At 37.3% G+C, this 21150-nt stretch overlaps 1 protein-coding gene across 1 annotated transcript in view; it reads right to left on the bottom strand.

The window, feature by feature from the left end:
• LOC306865117 (disco-interacting protein 2 homolog C-like) overlaps positions 1–21150 on the bottom strand; it is a 102275-nt gene that overhangs the window by 39939 nt on the left and 41186 nt on the right. Inside the window, exons 2-5 of the mRNA XM_079409494.1 lie at positions 14126–14197; positions 10563–10667; positions 9038–9163; positions 7790–8035 (exon numbers count right to left, since the gene is read on the bottom strand). Of these exons, the coding sequence (XP_079265620.1) occupies positions 7790–8035; positions 9038–9163; positions 10563–10667; positions 14126–14197 (549 nt within the window). The remainder of the gene's footprint in view (positions 1–7789; positions 8036–9037; positions 9164–10562; positions 10668–14125; positions 14198–21150) is intronic.

Genomic DNA, 21150 nt, shown 5'->3' with positions numbered 1-21150 from the left:
TTGACCAACCTATGACCAAATGGAACTGCCTATAAACCAACTGGTTTGTTGTTCTAACAGGATTTCAGTCCTACTTGGCTTTGATACAGAGCCCTGACACACTTGGCACATTGTTTACGATTAAAAGTAAGAGGGTTAGGGGCAGACAGGAAGTGATTTTGAGCAAACCATGCACATGTCTCAGAGAAAGAGACGAATGGAACACAGAGGAAAGCTTCTTCATCCTTTCCTTAATTACAGTCCCTTTTACTTCCACTCGGTGAGTCCGCTGGGCTTCTCTCTCACCGTTCACCCTCCCCTTCCGATCATAAATTCTCAGCTGTCTGTGGCCTCTTTCTCATTCCCCTCAGCTCGCTTCTGAAATGTCTCTTTCATATTCAATGCCCTTGGCCACCACATATTACCATTATGATATCCCTACAGAGTTTGTGCGGTCTAACGTTTGAGTAAATAAATGTCATTTACCTTTTTTGCACAATTTCAAATAGTAGATGTCAATGGGTGAGCTTTTCACTAAAAGCTCATAAAAGTTTCCTTCCATTATATCCCGTGCTCCAATTGAGCCATTCGGAGAGAAATAATCGTCCGTGTGTAATTTCGACACCGGGAATGAGGAGAATGCCAATGAGGTGGCGCTATTCCTCCTCCACCATAAAACACCCAAAACGGCCCTAACAGAAACGTCCACTGTGATCAAGGACGACACAGTTAGAGGCTTTTAGCTGCTTAGCTTTAGTTCAGCATAGATGGGTTTCAATGTAATAAAGTTTTAAGCATACCCTGAGTTTGTATCTGACTGATATGATACATTAATATCATAATTAGATTGGTGTATTTTAATGCATTTCAGTAGAGAATCACAGTTAATTTATAGCTCTATTTCTCCATAAATCCATTTGTTTCTGACTGACTTTATAAATAAATATATAAATATATAGTATTATCATGTATAAATATAAATCAAAGTATTAGTCATATATCTGGGAGAGATAAGTCAAGCTGTCACTAGAATGAACGTGAGTGAGCGAGATACCTCCTGTCTGAGGAATCGTGCCAAGCACAGAAGGGTACTGCGATGGAGAATGTGACTAAGGAAGAGCACAACCCCTGGACTTGGCTTCCACCCAAATAAATGACTCCTATGCGTCAGGTTTTTTTAATGAGTCAAAAGCAAAAACTGAGATCAGTGTAGTATGAATCATGAACTGACTCTTAAGAACTGGTTCTTTTCGTTCTTTTTTGCGAATTACAAACATACAGTGCAACATGTGGCTCAATTCTCAAACAAATGAATCTTGTGAGTCTTTTTAGCGAATCAAAAAAAAACAGCACAAACTATGTATCCTGATTCAGGGACATAAGCTGGTTGTTTTTAGTGAATCAAACACAAACAGTGTGACAAGTGCAGACTGATTCATGAACAAACGACTCTTCTGAGTCCGTTCTTTTAAAGAACAGTTCAAAAAGAGAAGTTACTAATCTGAAAGCTGTAAAAATATGTAAGGAAAATGATTAAAATATAACTAAATTAATTGGAATCCAATCAACTCGAATCAAATTGCCATGAGAGCTTTGTGAATCTGAATCGAAATTGGGAAATCGATCTCCAGCTCTAATCTCCTGTCTCCTGACTCCCTCCCTGCCTTATATTCGACCTTCCTGCCTTGTATTCCACCTCGTCTCCTGCTACATCACTAGCCTCCCTGCCTCTATCATCAGTGATGAGTGTATGAGAAAACACCCAGCAGCTAGAGTGCTTACGTAACAGGCTGAAAATAAACCACATCCAAACTCTTTCCCTCTTTCACTCTCCCTTTCTCTCTCTCTCTTCACCCCACCCCCCTGCTCTTCAGTGACACGGACACTAATGTGCTGGAAAAGGAGTTTCCTCAAAGCCCAGAGGTGCTCATAGGAGGACAAATAAAAATGACGTCTTGCGTCACGTGAGGGATCCTGCTGGCAAATCTGCATCACGGAAACAAGAAAACCCCAGACAAACACAATCCTTCTAGTCTGGAGGGATGGATAAGAAATATTATAGTCAATTTTCATTTATCATTCTACTAAAATGTAAACAGTTTTGATTCAATTACTGTTCAAAACATAGCCTATAAATAGAGTATTGTAAATTACATGAGCAGTCTAACAAAATACCAATATACACTACCATTTAAAAGTTTGGGGTCTGTAAAATTTTTAATATTTTAGAAATATGTACACCGAAATATGTACACCAAGGCTGCATTTATTTAATCAAAAATACAGTAAAACAGTAATATTGTGAACAATTATTACATTTTAAACTTCTATTTGAATAGAGAGTTGAATTTTAAAATGTATTCCTGCGATGCAAAGCTGAATTTACTGAACTTTTGATGAAATTAATGCATCCTTGTTAAATAAATGTATTACTTTCTTTAGAAAAAAAAGTCTTACTGACCCCAAACCTTTGAATAGTAGTCAGTATTGTCCTATGTTTCAATGTGAAAATAACTTCAATGGTTATACACTAGTTAAACAGTAAACATTTCAAATGTCAATGCAATTTACGACATTTAAACACATAATCATGCAAATTTAACAGATAAATACACAGACAGTGACAACACACAGAGTTAAAGCAATAGTGCACACAGAAAAGATAATTCTGCCATTATTCACTTACACTCATGTCATTCCTTTTTATTGGAAAAATAACTTAATTTCAGTCTGAAATTTGTATTTGTATTTTGTACCATTTACTTTTACGATGATTGTATGGCGCCCCTGGTCACCATAACTTTCATTTTATGGAAAAAAGCAGCATGAACATTCTTTAAAATTTCTCATTTTGTCTTCCATGGAAGAAAGAAAGTCAGATTGGTTCAGAAAGACAAAGGGTAAATGATGACAGAATTAAAAAACATTTTAAGTGAACTATTCTTAAAAAAACACAAGGTCAGGAAAGAACAACAACGATAAGCACATAGAAACAAAGAATGGACATCTAAAAGTCATAAAATTTACAGCACACGACTCCGAACACAAACACACCGAGGGGCCCATCGTCCCACAGACTCCAGAGAGAACTACACGGAGGACACAGAGACGTTCTAGATGATCGAATGATTGGGGGAAGTGTGTGTGTGCATTGGGGGGCATATACTGACCCTCGGACTCCAAGGGAGGCGGCCAGAGAAGATCTGATCCAAACTCACAGGAGCGCCGCAGCGAGTTTCCATTCTCTGCTACGCCGAGCATAGTTTTCCTCTTCAACGAGAGGTGAGCGATCGGCCCTGGATGGGGAAGGGAGGAAGGGGGAGAACCAGAACCTTAGAGCCGTCTGCTTCCTCGCTGGCCGCAGGTATGGATGGGGCAGAAGGGACGGGGGCTGATGAGTCGAGCATGGACAGTGCCATGTTCCCAACACTCTGGATATCTTGCATGGAGGGGGGGGGGGGGGGGGCGGGGGGGGGGGCGGAGGAGGTGGGAATGATTGAGCATTCCTAAAGGAGCACCCACACTGCCATGTTTCTCCCAACGGTACAAGACAAATATGGGACATAAGCAACAATCTGGGAAGCACTTGCAGAACTTGTTCTTGGTCCAATGGGTTTAAAAATGTCCCAAAGATGCTTGCTGTGTTACTAAATATGCACTAACAATGTTCTGAGAGTTCCGAACACGACGGACTCTCTTGAGGTTGGTTGTCTGCTTTTAGATGGTACCACAACATTATCATGTGGGAGGACAAAAAGGAAGTGAGGGAGAGAATCGAAAGGCTCTTTTACACGATTATCACGAGTTCCCAGTTTGTTGTAGGAGGCGGCATTGAAAGCTCGCCAAGATTGTATGTGTCATTGACCAATCAGAATATTTTATGTGTCATTATTCACCAACCAAACCGTTTCGTTTTTTGTCACTTTCAGAGTTGATGTGTCTAAAATCGCTCCCTGCTGCCCACGCAACATGAATGAGTAAAAGAATGAGCGTTTTCAGACACAGCAAATGTCTGCCCACCAATCACATTCATTTCTATTCATGGTTAGCCTATTTTATGGAGAAACAAATGTCATTTTATTCTGTTATTTGGTTTCCTGCTGATCAAAAACAGCCTACATTGGTTTGCTGGTCTACATCTGGTCTTTTTAGATGGGTTTTAGGCACTTTTCAGCTGGTAAAACTAGCTAAACCAGCTAAGACCAGCTTGGCCAATCTGGCAGACCACGTAGATCAGAATAAAAACCGGTTCACACCTAGGACGAAAACTGTAATGATAAACGTTTAATCGCATTTCGCTGCATTCCAAAGTTCAAGATTGGTGAACTCTGACCTGCGAATTCGCATCACGTGAAACCGTGTGACCAATAGCAGATCGATACGTCACAGCATGACCTCGTAAGTCAATTAAAAGTTTTTAAAAAGACGCTGCACAGCGTTACGTCATATCACGATCGTTGCAGCATCCGACACAATTTTGCATGCTCAAAGTCTAGCGGCTTAATGATAACAACCTATTGTTGAAATCACTTTCAGAACGATTTTTTTCTAGCTAATGAATGATAGTAACATTGACGGCCAATCAGAATCTAGACGACACTAAATAGCTCGAGCGTTAAAATCGGGAGACAAGATTCAAGGCGTGTTTAGGTGAGAACGCTAATATAGTTATGTTTATAGTTATCGTTCTTGGTGGGAATGGGCCTTCAAAAAAGATTTTTAGCTAGAAAGTGTAATTGCCTACAACTTAGAAGCAACTTAGAATACAATTTACAGTAACTGCTTCATTCTTTTTTTTTTTTTTTTTACCTTTATTTTTACAGGCAAGTCATTAAGAACAAGTTCTTATTTACAATGGCGGCCTGACAACTGAGATTCTGAGATGTTTTTACTTACTAGCATTGAGCTAAATCAGTAGCAGCCAACTTTTGCCAGCGTCTGCGAGTATGGAATAGCGCTTGTAAATCGTAAAACATTGCGCCTATAGTGCACCGTGTAAAATGCCTTTAAGAAGAAACAAAATGGTGGGAGGAAAAGAGGATAGAGTGATTCGAAACGGAGCAGGAAGGAGAGTCGATACAGGAAAGGGAAACTGAGGTGGAACGATGAGACAACCAAATCGTGAGGGGAAATAAAAAGGAATATGAGGGGAGAGAGGTAACAGGACAGTGTGAAAGAGATGAGTTCCTTTCTTCAGACATTAAGCTGCTCCACAGGGCACTCCTACATAACATCATAGCTCTATTAAAACACCCTAGCTCATCATTTAGCCACAGTCTACAACTTCAATCCCTCTGGATACAGAGGGTTTGTGAGGTTTTTGAAAATGAGGCGTCTTTCTTTCTATGGTCTCTGAGTGGAGGAGAGGAAGTGGCAGTTAAACTCTTTCCTCTTCCTGCTGCGTTCTCTGTTTAAGTTTAAAATCAGCTGGATGGATAGATTTACCATCTGTGCAGCACTGGCTAGACAGGACTACAGACAAAATGAGGAGATGTAATTGGTTATGTGTTGAATGAATTGCTACTTCAGGGCCCAACAACAAGGATATTTTCTTCTGGTGCAGTCAGACCAGTAGATCTGTACTTGCCCTACCTATATTTTATTATATATTATATTTAATGAAATATACTTACACTTTTTTATTAACACAAGAAAAAAACCTGTACACCCAGGACATTATTGGGTACATATAGGGCTGGGTATCGTTCAAAAATGTTCTATATCAATACCGATAAGTTCGATACCAGTTCCTGAACGATACTTTTTTCGATACCAATTTCATGAAATCAGTTTGAACAAGATTACATTATCTCAAAAAAACTATTTTTTCAGCTCATTTATACAGACTCAAAGCTTCATCTCCTCAGCCACTGCACAAAGGAACAAAATATATCCAACACAATAAATCAGTGCAAATAATTAAGAAAGTTCAAATAGTTTTCAGTTTACACATCTGTTAGGCTACATTTACACTAGTGCGTGTTCTTTTTAAAACGCATAACTCAGACAAAATCATCATTTCTATTAATTTATTCTAGGTTGTTAAAAACTTCAAGAAATTTAAAATCTTTATCCACCCCATAAGTGGGTGTTTTATTTTCTTTCACCGTATGTTTTATTGTTATTAAATTATGGTGTACTATGTCTAATTATTTGAATGCATAAAAACAACTTAGTTTATTCAAATTTATTCTAAAAATAGCCTTATGAAATCTTTTATTTTTCCTCAGAAATTCTGAGTTCTGTATCTGGTTTTCAAATGAAGGCATAAAAAATGTAATTAATCTTTAAATTATTGAAAATCAAAGTTTATGTATTTATTTTGGCAAACAAAGGGGGGTTACTATTAAAAGTAAAACATGGAAGAAATGTTGTGTGATCATTACTAAAAAAAAAAAAAAAAAAAAGTTTTAATAATTTTAATAGCAGGCTATAGTAGCAGTATGTACTGTCTGCTGAACAATATTAATATATTTCTGCTGCAGTGTCTTCCAAGTTAAACCAAACCTTTATTTTGACGGGTTGCCGTAAATACCTTTACAGTTCTGTGTGTCGAATAGATGATATGACGCTAGTTTTACTCAAATGGTAAAAATGCTCATGAAGTGACTCTCAGAGCAGTTCTGGAGCTATTGTTCATGTGTTTGTCCTCATTTAGTGAGACGGCAGATGCTGAAATCACCGCGAGCGTCACGAGCGCTTTAGTCTGTGTGATAATCAAAGCCGTGCGATATAGAGAGCAGACTGCTCCGTACACTCTCGAATCGCTCTCGCGGATGTCAAACACTGATCAATCTGCGCGTCCGCCGTGTCGCTGTTTCTAGTCGAACACACCTAGTGCTGCAGGCTTATTGGCTCACTGACGTTGATGAGATTAACTCCCTAGGTATCGAAATTTGGTAACAAACGACAAGACGTTTTTCGATACTCGGTGGTATCGAGGCAATTCGGTCGGTGCCTAAAAAGTGTCGCACTCGATACCCAGCCCTAGGTACATAAGGAATTGATAGGGTCATTAAAATATCTTAGCAATAAATGACATTAGAATTATCTAAAAATTTATAGAAATAATTTTAACATATATTTTTGGCAGCAGGGTTTTATATGGGTCAGAAAGTAATGTATTTATATTTTTTATAAAATGTGAAATTTAATACAAAATAAAAGTAAATAAATCTAAAATATAAATAAACATTATAAAAATAAACAAAATCCCTAAATTCTTTTTATAAATTATAATTAATATTTTTTTAGAAATGTATTTTTTATCGTTATAAAAAATAAGTAATTGATTAATTTACAATTATTTATTTATATTTATATAATAACTTCAACAATCAATTCTATAAATTCAACACACTTTTGCTGGAAAACAAATGCTTAAAGTGACATGATTTAACTCATTATAACCGAAGCTGCTAAGACTATCACAAATAATTTGCACAAATTTGGTGACACAAGTCATCAGAAATCACAACACCATCTAAATTATTATGACAGTTTCGTCATCTGGCCCAAAAACTGGTATTAGACCATCCTTACTGTTGAACCGTGCACCTATCAGAGTCTACGGACAAACATTACTGATTACTTCCACTTGACAGACACAATTTTAGAGGAGATTAACAGAGAATCATGTTGATGACGGCTAGCGTGGTTCAACAACAGCACAGATATACGATAAGGAGCAAAAGAAAGTGCGGACAGCACACATAGGCGAGGGAGGCGGGGTTTAGAAGCATGGCAGGAAGTGTGGGAGTGACTGGCTGAGGGATAGATGTGGAGGCGGGGCTTGTTGAGGGAGCGTTACCTGATTTGCCAACATGCGTTTGAGCCAGGACGTCAGCCAGGCGCCCGGCGGCTCCGCTGCCCCCACTCTGCGTCGACGATGAGGAGGAGGAGGTGGTGGAACCCTGGTGGATTGCCCGGCTGATCCAGTGCTCCATGCTGACGCTGCCCTGGCTGGAGGTGGGGGTACCCTCACCCTGGCCGCCCTCCTCCTCCGAGCCGGACGAGGTGTCTGTCAGGGGGGGCAGAGAGGAGAGGGGGGAGAGGCCTAGTGAGAGTCACTCAGACCCACTCAACACTCAGCCCAGAAGGTGGACAAGTGCGATTAAAGTCAACATGAAAAGGGATTTGCAACCCATTGAAAAGATTCCAGAATAAAGTAGCAAATTCTTCAAGAAAATAATATGTAGAGTGGGAATTTGTTGCATCCAAGAGCAATTGTTAGGTTCATGAAAAGAAAGGGAAAAGATAACAATAATAAATGCTAAATTATTTATTTATATTTCAGCAACAGGTTTTTATGCCAGAAAGTAATATATTTATATTAAAAATACAATTCATTAAAATATACAAATACATTAATTTACATGAATGTACATTAACTTATTTTTAAATTCTTATTTATAACTATTAAACTAAATGTAAAATTATTTACAGTAATTAAATGAAAATTTGTTCGTTTTTTGGGGGGGGGGGGCAATACAATTCTAAATTAAAATTAACCGCAACAAATTACAAATTCACAAACACATTTTCTGTAAAAAAAATAAATAGCTCACACTTATTTATGATTATTGACTCATTCTGATGCTTTTTATTTTTATTTTTTTATCACAAATCATTCTCACAATTTCCAATAAATGAATTAGATCTTGAAAAGTGGGTGTTCAACAATGAAGCCTTTTAAAAAGGCTGCTTCTCATACAAATAGCCTAAAACAATGCCTCAATAGCTATTTGGTTATTGAATAGCGATATTTTCCCTGCCTACCCAGCCTAGGTGACGTCAGTCAAAATGGAAAGTCATTCAGAAGTGGAGCAAAACATTGGACCCCATTGACTTTCAGAGACGTTATTCCAAATTTCTTCTTTTGTGTTTTGGAGAAGAAATAAAGTCTTTTTTTAAAGTATTTAAAGATTTAGAACAACACAAGGGTCAAAAAATATTTTTGGGTGAACTCTCCTTTTAAGAATGTAAAAAGAATCCATTTGTTTTTGATTTCATGTTGACTTTAAATAAACGATGATTTAGAGTCAGGTGTGAAGCTCACCTGGGGGGGTGTAGGCATCCATAGAGGTCTGCACCACTAGAGAACGGCGCTTGGACGGCATGGGAACGGCCACCTTCCTCTCCTTGTGTTTGGCTAGTGCTGCCTGAACTGCTTCTGTGTGGACGTCTGTGGAGGAAAAAAAAAACGAGAAATGAAATGAAGGGAGTCTGTATTAACTAGCCGCTGACCTCCAAGATGGTGTTTACAGTGACGTGGATGAGATGAGTCTCTGTGGCTGATGGTCGTGAGAGTGTGTGACGAGAGCCAAGCCACCACCTCCAGCCCTTCTGTGATCTTGCAATACTGACTCATCTCAGTGTGTGTGTGTGTGTGAGAGAGATGACACCATGGCTGACCGTAGGTTGTACCCACGGCTGCACTCCTCACACTGACAGAGTCACAGCCTCTAATAATCCAAGCTGTTATTTGGACTCTCTAATGAGATACAGAACAACATATTCCATCAACACACTGACTGTGTTCACACGCCCATGAATAATCCGATACGATATTTGCTCATATTCAGATTTATTTACTTTCCAAATGCAGTTAAAGGAAACTGAAAGAGTATGTCTTGATTTATTTGTAATATATGGCGATTATATATTATATGTAAACCACAATAGCTGTGTAAATGTCCTTTTCAGAATAAAGACATAACCAGAATATAGAGGAAGAGGAAAGTGGCTTCAGGGTCTGAGAATGTGCACAATAAGAGCAGGGACATTTATTAAGAATGTAAATATTACTTTAAATATGGTCCACTTTGATTCCATGTTGTCATTAAAGTAAGACAGTGGTTGAAGCCTAATATGTGCTGTTCAGCATTACTAAAAAATGCAAAAATAAATGTGTATTTATTGTAGGGAAACTTGCCTCAAATCTACCATAAATCATAAAACCTCATTCTGTAATGAAAAGCTCAATAAACGCTGTGTCTCATGACTACTGAACCCTATTTTTAATCTTTCATCTCTCTATTTTGAATGTGTGGCTGTCTAAAGAACATACAGAAACGGAATAAATTTTAATATGTACAGCTTATAGCAGATAAATCTCTCCCACGTACATATCCTATATCAATATTTGTATATTTGCCCAGAGGGAGGAGGCCAGTGACATATTCAGGGATAAACAAATCCATAATCTGACACACAAACAAAAACTCTGTTTTAAATGATTTATACATATTCTTTGTTTTTTACCTATTTTTCTTTCACCCACAATTGTGATAGATTCATTAAACATTCAGTTTTGCAATAATATATGGTATAAATAGCTAAATGATCTGGATCTTGATTTAAGGGTATATAAAGAAATTAATATTATGAGCCCAGAGTACTCACAGTGGAGATCAATTTTACAGAATTAATCCCCTTGATCTGTTTTGTTACCTTTTTCTCGTGTTTACTTGATGTGGAACTATTATTGTGGTACAGAAATTTCTATATTTCTCATCGTTCCAGTGTAAGAATCATGATGGCTCACTCATTGCACTGCTGGAATAAACTCCCCACTGACTCACCTGATCGGTAACGTTCATCACGGGTGCCGGAGGAGCGTCTACGGTGGTATCGTGAAGCGGAGGGCGCCATGGGCGGCCGGCGCTCGTGTGCCATGGCCTCCAGCCCTAAAGGACACAAAGAGAGCAAGAGAGGGACAATTACATGTCTCAGCCAGGGACTCATTTATTACATATCCACTTCATTGATCTCTTCCTGTAACACTCTCCCTCACAGATGGGCTAAGAGATACCCTGATTTGTTCTCATTTTAATCAGCGGTTTCTTCTTTCAGCTTCTCATTGGCAGCCCACTTTCTTGTCTCATTCTAAGTTCAGTGTAGCTTTTCTTTGTAACATATCATCTTCTTTTTTTGGATCTCTCACCCCTTCAGACCTAATTGTTTGTTGTTTTCTAAAACAGCAGTAATTGAGTTGAACAATATATTAGTACTGACCAATAATAGTGTTTTTCCCCTCAAATTTAAAAATTTTTTTTCTATGACAATATATAAATATGCTAAACAGTTATTTAATGTTTATACATCATAATATTTTATGATAGATTTCACTTGGAGAAACACAAGCAAAACTATGGAAGCCCATTTCTGCCACTGAATAAAAATGTAAAAAGTAATTGTAACTTTTTATCTCACAATTCTGACTTTTTTTCTCGCAATTGCGAGTTTACATTTCGCAATTCTGACTTTTTCTCTGAATTTTGATATATATAAACTCGCAATTGAGAGTTATAAAGCCAGAACTGCAAGATATAAAATTTTCTCTCAGAATTATGTGATATAAACTCGCAGTTCTGAGAAAAAAAGTCAGAATTGCGAAAATGTAAACTCGCAATTGCGAGAAAGTCAGAATTGCGAGATATAAACTCGGAATTAAAAAAAAAAAATCAGAATTAGGAGATAAAGACTCGCAAATGCAAGTTTGTATCTCAAAAGTAAAACACAAAACAAAACAAAAGCAATCCATAAAACATACACTAAAAATAAGCAATCCAAAAAACAAAACAAAATAGATCATTTATAAACACTGACAAACATAACCATCTAGTTATTGAAGGATAATATCTTATTTTATCCCATTTAAACAGTATATTCTTTTTCAATGGTAAGTTAACCTTTCTATTTTTGTAATGTTTTGATGCTTGATTTCATTTGGTTGGAAGTGTAAAATAAAATTAAAAATAAAACAATGCAAAAAAATCTAATAATTTAAACAATGGCAGTCCTTTATAACGTTTTCTTTAATTCAGCAGAGCGGAGATTTTTCAGATTTTACGAATAACATTTTCAAATTCTGTGGAAGTCTGTTGAGATTTCTGTGAGTTTTGTGGCTGCAGATTCCATGTGGGCCATATATAGACTATCCATATCTGCCAATATGTCTATGCCAGTGCAGCCTGATTGAGAAAAGATAAACTATTTAATTCCAGGCACACGCAGCAGCGATTGGTCGGCTATGACTCATATCAATGGCTCTTGTGATGAGCCAGCTCTGTTCTCTTCTCTTTGTTGTCTTGGATTCAGAGTGGAGAGCTTAGCACCACTCTGCTCCTCCTGGCAGATTTTAGGACACGTGAGACGGCCCAGGTTGCGCTAGGCTTTCCAGCCAAGAGCTCTGCGTGCAGGCCGGAGAAATCAATTTTGGCCCCGTGCTGACATAGCGTAAGACACCAGCGGGTGGATTTATTCATTCAATAAGGCAGAAGGTGAGACAGCAGGTTAAGTCAGAATCATGCACCAGCTCATGCAGCGGAGGATGTGATGGTGCATTTCTGACTCAAGTACAATGAATACACAGCCCTCCTACTAAAAAGCCGAGGGTTAACAGTCACCGATCAATACTGATTGGGTTAACGTCTAAGTACGGCTGTCATTCAGTCGAAGGCAGCCACAGAGATCTCTCCTCTGTGCTGGTAACCGGATGCTCTTAAAAACTAGAAGGCACACACACACACACACAATCATTGAGGGAGGTGTCACTGTGCCACGTTCCCTTGCTCCAGTACATAAAACGACTGATCATTAAACGCAAGTTCATGCCTTTACAGGACTGTTAAATAACACCAGTTCCCGCAGGAATGGAGGCGTCGCGTTGAGTCTGGCGCATGCCGCTTTTCGCGCCACAGTCTACGATACATGTTTTGTGCCCGAGCATGATGTCATTTTTTATTTATTTTTTTCACCGGGAACCATATATATATGCACAGTATAAAAAGGCAATATTTAAATATTTAGCGATATATTTTACAAGTGTTTCATAAACATTTTTGAGTGATTATATAGATTTGAGTGACAGCCTTTTTGATTCACTGAAAGGATTTGAATTCATGGAACACACTCATAGTTTCAAATCACGAAGCAAGAAAAGATTATGAAACTTGTCTAAATATATCGTCCTAAATATCTGTCTGGGAAAACTGTAAAAGAGAAGAAATCAACTCATCTGGAAAAAAGCAGTTCTTCAGTTCTTCTTAAAATGTTCTTTGACACCAAGCAATTACTCTACCAAGCTCTTCATTTTAATGATGCCGGCATTCTTTTAAAGACTGATGCCATCTGAAGCCGGAGACGCTTGATCAGCAGTGACTCTCTGCATTTTATCGATAGTCTAAATGCAAAGTGTTTACTTTAAGTGCACTTAAACGAGTGACCAGGGTGATCAACCGAGGAATCTCTTATTGAAAAGCAAAACTGAACTTTTGATTTCCAACCCCACCACACACACTAATATTCATAAGAAGGGGTTGTTTCAGTTCAATGAAACGAGAGAAAAAGATTCTAAGCACCTTTTATGAAGCTCTTGAGAAGAGCTTAAAGGAGCCTCTTAATTCTGGTGCCTACAGTCACTTATCAGCTCATTTTAAAGCAGCACTGAAGAAAAAGCGGGCAAATAGACTGATTAAGTCTGGAGCCGGCATGGGTTATGGATGGCCTTGCTTTCCAAATAAGATTTTCACAGGAGTAAAGAGACCAAATAGAGCTGTTGGAGCTTCAGACTTTAAAGCTGCATTTAGACTATCAACCAACTCTAATTTGTTCAACTCCATGTATATAATGTAGATAAAATCAATTTTTATACAGCTGATTTGGGCCAGTTTTGAATATTTCTAAATCAGATATCTGATCATCTAACCTACATCTAAACATTCATATTATTACTCATGCTTAGGGTTAGGAATGAGAACAAACCTCTAAGTGCTACGAACATGAATGATACTTCAAATCATGCACATTCTCTAAGCTTCCTTCCTGTCAAATAATAAAATGGCCATTTAAATCCCATAAGCCCGCATAAAGGTTGATATATAGGCCTGCAACCTTACCATCCACATAGTAATGCAACCTAGGATGCCCTACAAAAATCAATGCTCGTTTAAGTACGAAAGAACGACTGTGAAATCCATCTGTTGTGATCTTAATGCCTAATTTTTTTTAGGATCTAGCAGGTTTTTAGGATCTGTTTAAATGAGACAAAGGAAGGCAAAACCATCTGCTGGAGAAAAGCTGGTTTTGTTAGCTGTTTAAACCCGTGCAAATGCAAGCATGTGAGGTGAGTTGGGGTTCTTACCTGGAGGGTGTGGCAGATACGCCCTGAGCAGTTTTGACCTCTTCTTCTCATATCCTTTCTGAGTGATGTCGCCTGCAAGAGAAAGGGAGCGTCAAAAATGTGCAAACAGCCTTTATAAGCATAAAAAACAAATAAATCACAATCCGCTCTTTGCTTAAGCGTATTATAATTGTAGATTGACACCACACCTCCTGTTTTATTCAGGATATCCATTTTTGGTTTGGAAAACATTTAATATTTTTTCACAAAATGGTTAGGTAAGGTGTTTTGGACAGATCTTTGAGGAAACCATCCAGACGATGTGGGTGACGGAGAGCACATCCTGCAATGATTAATGTAACAAGGTTTTGTGACTTGTCACAAAGCATTAGGCGACTGGGCCGTCACATTTGCGTGGAAATTAAGAAAAGATCTGGTGCATAACGAGAGCACAGCGGAGACTCGACAAGTGACAGAATAACTAAATGAGAGAGCTACGATAAATCAATAGTTCTGTTACAAAACCTAGCGAGCCGCCTTGCTGTCTATTTCCTACATAGGCAGCTGCATTTTAAAGTAGAATAATAACTGAAATTAATTTCTGACTTTTAACGCTGAACAGCACACAAATAGCGCTGTTCATGAGCAGAACAAACAAATGATTCATCTTGCTAAGCTAACAATGTAAAACTTCTAAGCACTGAAATACACAACCACACAATATAAAACATGCCATTTTAATTATGTTACTTTTTGATACTTAATAAAATAAAAGCATCCATCTACTAAATATAACAGAAAATATGACAGGTTCAATTATTATATTGAATTAATTTTGTTGATTCTTTCTGCCGCTGAATGAAACGTATCCATCCACCATACCTAAAGATAATTAAATATGCAATTGTTTATTAAAATATTGAATTATTTGTATTAATGCTTTCTGCTACTGAATTAAATATACATTCACATTCATTGATTAAAAATACAGTAAAAACAGTAATGTAAAATATTATTCCAATTTAAAAGAACTGTTTGCTATTTTAATATATTTTAAAATATAATTTAAAACGTCAATTTCGCTAAAACTCCCATATATCGCAAACAAATTTTGATGCTCACATGAGGTGGTTTTTCAGAAAGTTCAATAGAGGAATATTTAGCAAAACTGCAAAAAAAAAATATATATATTTTTTTTCTCACATTTACAGGTCACCTGGTGTACGTAACAATCACATGATCATTCTTTAAAGTACTATAACCTCCCAGAAACACCTGATACATGGCGGCTCTCAAGTATAATGGACTTTCCTTGCTATTAATGCTTGGATGGATAACCCCTTATTTACACTGCACACATCTGCGGTGCATTATGGCTCCGACACGGCCACTTTAGTCAATGCTTGTGTTTATACCAGCTGCAGTGCAGCATGTAAAATGCATCCCAGAAGCGGCTCTCCATGCTGTTTTGCTAAAGATACATGCCTATGTCTCCTTCAGTTCAAAATAATGGGTAGTGCGGTGGCTGTGGCTATACGTAAAGCTACCAACATCCGTCGCCACGGCTTACCACGAGAGGAAAAAAAAAATTATTTTAGTCGCATAACATCGGTTAATAGAAACGCAGACATTTCACAATTATTATCGATATATAATAATATAATATCACAAAAGTTTTGCACAAATCTGTAATGGAAATGCACCTAATGCATGATACATTCCCATCTTTGAGTAATAAGAAGACCGAAACTTGGTATATTAAAAGTCAACATCATGCTGCCCACCTTTTTGGCTGGCCTCTTGTAGATGGTGCCTTAAAATACAGTCTAGGTAGGCAGCACATGTTTTGGAACAAAGCTAATCTCATCCTCCTCACCCTAGATGCCAACATAATTATGTCCCCGCACACTGTATGCGCTATACTGCTGTGATCTAGTGAACATCTCCAGTTTAAATTCTTGGAAGGGCAGGAAAAAGTGACAGCGAAGGCTGTTTTTCCCTAATGACTTCTTTAACGGGCCAATAAAAATGGGTGGGAGGCTAAAGGCTTGATGAGGAGGAGGATGAAGGGGGCTTTGGGATGAAAGAAAAGCAGAAGACGAAAAGGAAAAGGTTTTTTTTAAACAGAGACTGGATGATTCATTTCCTCACACCCACTTGCTGCCAATCAAACTGCCTTATGTGGAGGTTTCTGCTCAGGAGATTCATAGCGTTGAATGTCCTTATCTCACTTACTTATTCTTTGCTCCGCACGCACACACTCTCTTTCTTTTGCCGTCTTATTCTCTCCTCGTCCTTCCCTGAGGAACGAGTCCCTCATAAATTTTGACACCTCTGCCTAAGTCTGTAACCATTAAAAGCAAGAAAAAAACGCGAGTGCAGACGACTCCGCCGTGAAGAGAGTGAAAACGAGGGCGGCAGGAATGACAGGCGGCTACTGGACAGTCATCCTCCAGGTGTGTGACACACCGCTGTTTAATCCGCTGGGGCTGTGACGTTGGCTACCTTTCTCGCGGACTCGGCAGCTGCCAACCGAAAACATGTCGTACAAAACAAAGAGCAGCTGTCAGACTTGTTGCGTACACTGCCATCTCATATTTTCTGAAAAAACGGAACAGAAGTACAAACAAAATCAAGATTTTTATGGAAGATAATATTTTGCTAATTAGTGTTTTTCTACAACAATCACTATTATTATTTCTTATACCCATGGTTGAGTATTTGAACAAACCCCTAATAAGAAGAAATTAACTTCGGTGCATAACTCACCTCGCTTTGTTTAAGCTACAAAAAACTTGTGCTGTTTTAGAGGAACTTTTAGTTCTTCACCACGAGCAATTCGATCTGCTGAAAGAGTGGTATGTACTTCCATGTTTCTACTGACAGATTTATATGACATTGGACTCCTCTGAAAAACTGAGTAACATCACACACCTCCAAAGACAACAATCATCTCACATAGTCAAAAACGACATGAAGCGGCCAAAATCAACAGAGAAAAAACACTGCAGATCGTCAGGAGAGACAGGCGAACACTGTGGGTCTAAACAATGTTTATCTAATTGAGTTAAAAAGCACAGCAATCAAAACATCTGCACAGGCGTCAATGCAAATTACTGGAAGTAGCCACATGCCTCATTTTCATTAGCAGAAATTTGGCAGGGTTTAAGACGCGCTAAATAATTCAGTTTTAAATGCACAGTGTTTTTGTTAAAAAATGTTTTTTAAACAAGTCTCTTATGCTTATCAAGGCTGCATTTATTTGATAAAAAATACAGCAAAAACTGTAATATTGTGAAATATTATTACAATTTAAAATAACTATTTTCTGTGGTGGCAAACCTGAATTTTCATTAGCCATAACGGCAGTCTTCAGTGTCACGTGATCATTCAGAAATCGTTCTAATATGCTGATTTATTATTTTTTAGAACCGGTGATACTTTTTCAGGATTCTTAGGAAGCTTAAAAATATCAGCATTTATTCAAAATATTTTTTTTTTGTAACGATATGCTTCCTTACTATCACTTTTTATTGATTTAACACATCCTTGTCAAATTTGATTTCTTTCAAAACAAGACAAAAAAAACGTTTGAGTGGTAGTGTATATTGCTACAAAAGATTTCTATTTTGAATAAACGCTGTTCATTTTAACTTTTTTTTTCATCAAAGAATCCTGAAAAAGTATTCTAATGACATCTTTACAATACTACTTAATTTTATAATACACCAGCAAAATCATGGCCGGTATTCAATATATTATCCAGCTCTATGTCAGACTTGTTCTTGATACTATAATCATTCTAGACTGGAATTGTGGATCCACCCTTCTGAAATTCCTTCAGAACAGACTCTGAGCTGAATGTAAAACAGTCCTGTGCTGCAGGCCGGGTTCCAAGAGATCCGATTACCCCATGTGTTTCTGGATGAGCTGACATCTGGATGTAAAAAAAAAAAAAAGTCCTATATGATTCTCTTCTCAGCTGAAAAACATTGAGCTAGCCTATGCTAACAGGCAAACACATGTAACGAAATGGCTTCGTTCCACTCAGTAAAAAGTGCAACAACAATGCAACTCTTGGTTTTTCATGAGCGCACAATGTAATTACATGTTACAGGTGTGGAGCTTATGGCTCACAGACTACAGGAAACCATCCTTTTGCCTTTTCCACTACATAAACGTCTTAATAATGGGCTTGGGTGGAAAGAATCTGCCTCTATGGAAATCACAACCTCACAAGCAAAAATTCTCTTCTATTTATCTAAGAGGATTACGAGCTTGGAGAATATTTACAAGTCCTTAGTAGACCTTTCTAGGGCCTAGAGGAGCTCGAGCAATGCTCCGTCTAGTGTTATAGCGTGACACCAAAGCTGAAAGAAATTCTGCATCGATTCGTGTAATACAACCCATCTTTAGCTCTAACAAACAGAAGGTTTTTAAACAGTGCAGTGTGAGGAATATGATGTCACAGGGCTGTGTTCCAAAAAGACAGGATATTGTGATGTCATTGGTTTCCTGTTTGGTGTGAGGCAGTATTCCACAGGGATCTAATCAGGCAGAGGGCCGAGGCGTCAGATGTGCTGTGATCATCTACTGTACCTGTGTTTGTGTGTGAGGCTGCATGAAGGGCAAAACCAGCAAGAGCAAATAAAACATCCCCTGAAAGTTTTTGGAAAGTTAAAAATCTATGAACGTCACTGCACTAGATAATCAAATGACAAAGCCAGTGGCATTTATTTTAAAGAAAGATAGCACACTTTTCAAGCAAAATGTTTCACATAAAGATGTGATAAAAAAGTGATTAATAGATTTATGGTTCAAATCGAAGACTGCTAGGACACCTGTGTGAACTTGAAGAACTGACTTCACACATTCAACAATAATCAGCATTAGACCAGCTGGTTATAATTAACTGCAAAAATGAATTAGTTTTGAGAAAAGATGCCATTTAGAATGATATTTTGTTATATAATGCAATGAAATTGCACACATTTTTACATTTTGATCAAAGTAAGCATGCACTGATATTAAAATACAGGTTGATAATTATTTTTCACTTTTTAATTAATTATGGCGAATGACTAAAAAAATGTCTATTAAATGACTTTTTTGTCTAAATAAATATAAAAAATCAAAAATTTTAATGTGACAAATTAATTTCAAGTGCATTATGAAAAATGGATATTAATTGTGATATTTGCTAATGATTACATTTAACAGTGTCATTAAAAATTCAATTAAAAAAATAAGTGAGGTGCAAAAAATGCATGTTTAAAAATGCTAAAAATATTATGAAAAATGTCAATATATTACTTATATTATGATAATATCATAAATTTATTAGAAATGAATATACACATACATACATACATATCCATATATATACACACACACACACATATATACATACACACACACACATATATATATATATATATATATATATATATATATATATATATATATATATATATATAAAAACTTTACTTTTAAGCTTTTAGATTTTTTTTATTTCATTATGTGCACTGATACTAAAATACTGGATAATAATTATTTTTAAGTTTAGAATTAATTATGGGCAATGACTAAAAATGTCTGTTAAATTACTTTTTTGTCAAAAAAAATAAATAAATAAAAAAATCAGCTGATTTAAAATGCGCCAAATTAATATAAAATATGCATGTGCAAAAAAATAAAATATGCAAAGAACGCATGTCTAAAAATGCTAAAAATCTATTTTTTGAATGAAGACATATTTGTATATTACATTTTATATAAATTCATTCAAAAAAATAATAGTAGTATTTATTTATTTATTTTTCAATGTGTACCCCTAAATGAAATTCAGACATTTTAAGTATCCACACACATTTTTGGGACACTGTACAATGAACCTGAGAGCAAAAGCACATTTTTTTTAATTATTACTTTTTTTAATAGCCCCCAAACTCCTTGACCATCCCAAATGACATCACTCCTTATATTTACACACCAACTGCCCAGTTCACCCACATCCATCCCACAGTGCATGTCAAAAAGTAACAATGAGCTATGTGTTTTACCCGTGAACAGCTGAACACGTATCAAATTACTAAACAAAACTTGTGCCTGAAGGGCTAACTGCTATTTCTGACAGTTAAAACTGTTGTGTGATGTGGAAACAACGCAGTCAACATGTTTTTCTTTGCCTGTATATTCTCATGGGAGTAGGGATATCAGAAAACTGCTGAGCCATGGTCTCTCAGCGCACTGGTAATGAACTTCCCAATCAATGAGAGTTTCACTCAACTGACTCAAACCTCTCAAAAAAAAAAAGAAAAAAGAAAAAGACAACACGGAAAATTCATTCATGGGAATGAAGGCCAGTCGAATCTTTGAAACTCCTGCAAGGCCAGGTAGTCGAGACATGTAAGAACTTCATTGCTCTGAGGCGGAGAAGGTACATTAGCGCTCGGCCTTTCCTCGATGAATAAACCATTCTTAAATTGAAATATGTCTTTCCCTACAGGAAATACTCTTCCCTTGACCCCTTTGTAGAAGCTCGGCGATAAGGCCGCAAGCGAGAGTGAGGTGTCGATATCAACAAGCGCTGCAAACATTAAAAAAAAGATAACAGGAAGCGCAGCACATTGACAGGAAAGGCCGATGTGGACGCTTTCAGTTGCGATAGACCTTATCTGATCAGATACATTGGGACTGTTTTTCCCAACAGAATCATCCAGAGGACACAACATAAAAATAAAGGCAGAGAGACTGTCGAAAAGCAGGTTTTCTTATTGTATTACGGGGAATTGGCTCATATTACCATGTTTATTCAGGTATAATTTTCACAACGATAAACGCATCACTCCTTGAGGTGATAGAACACTTGTAGTCATGGGAGAACAGGTAACTATGGTGACTGTTGGAGAAAGCGAGAGTCAGCAAACACCCGAGTGATAATTCTCCATTAGTCTCACAGATTATTGAATCCACTGAGGCCTTCGCAAAAGCTCATGCAAGACTTGTTTTCCGGAACACGTCTTCATACCATCTAAATGTTAACG

Source organism: Barbus barbus (assembly GCF_936440315.1).
Source record: "Barbus barbus genome assembly, chromosome: 46".
Lineage (NCBI taxonomy): Eukaryota > Metazoa > Chordata > Actinopteri > Cypriniformes > Cyprinidae > Barbus > Barbus barbus.
Note: the sequence above shows the minus strand (reverse complement) of the source record. Positions and strands in the feature narration are given on the sequence as shown.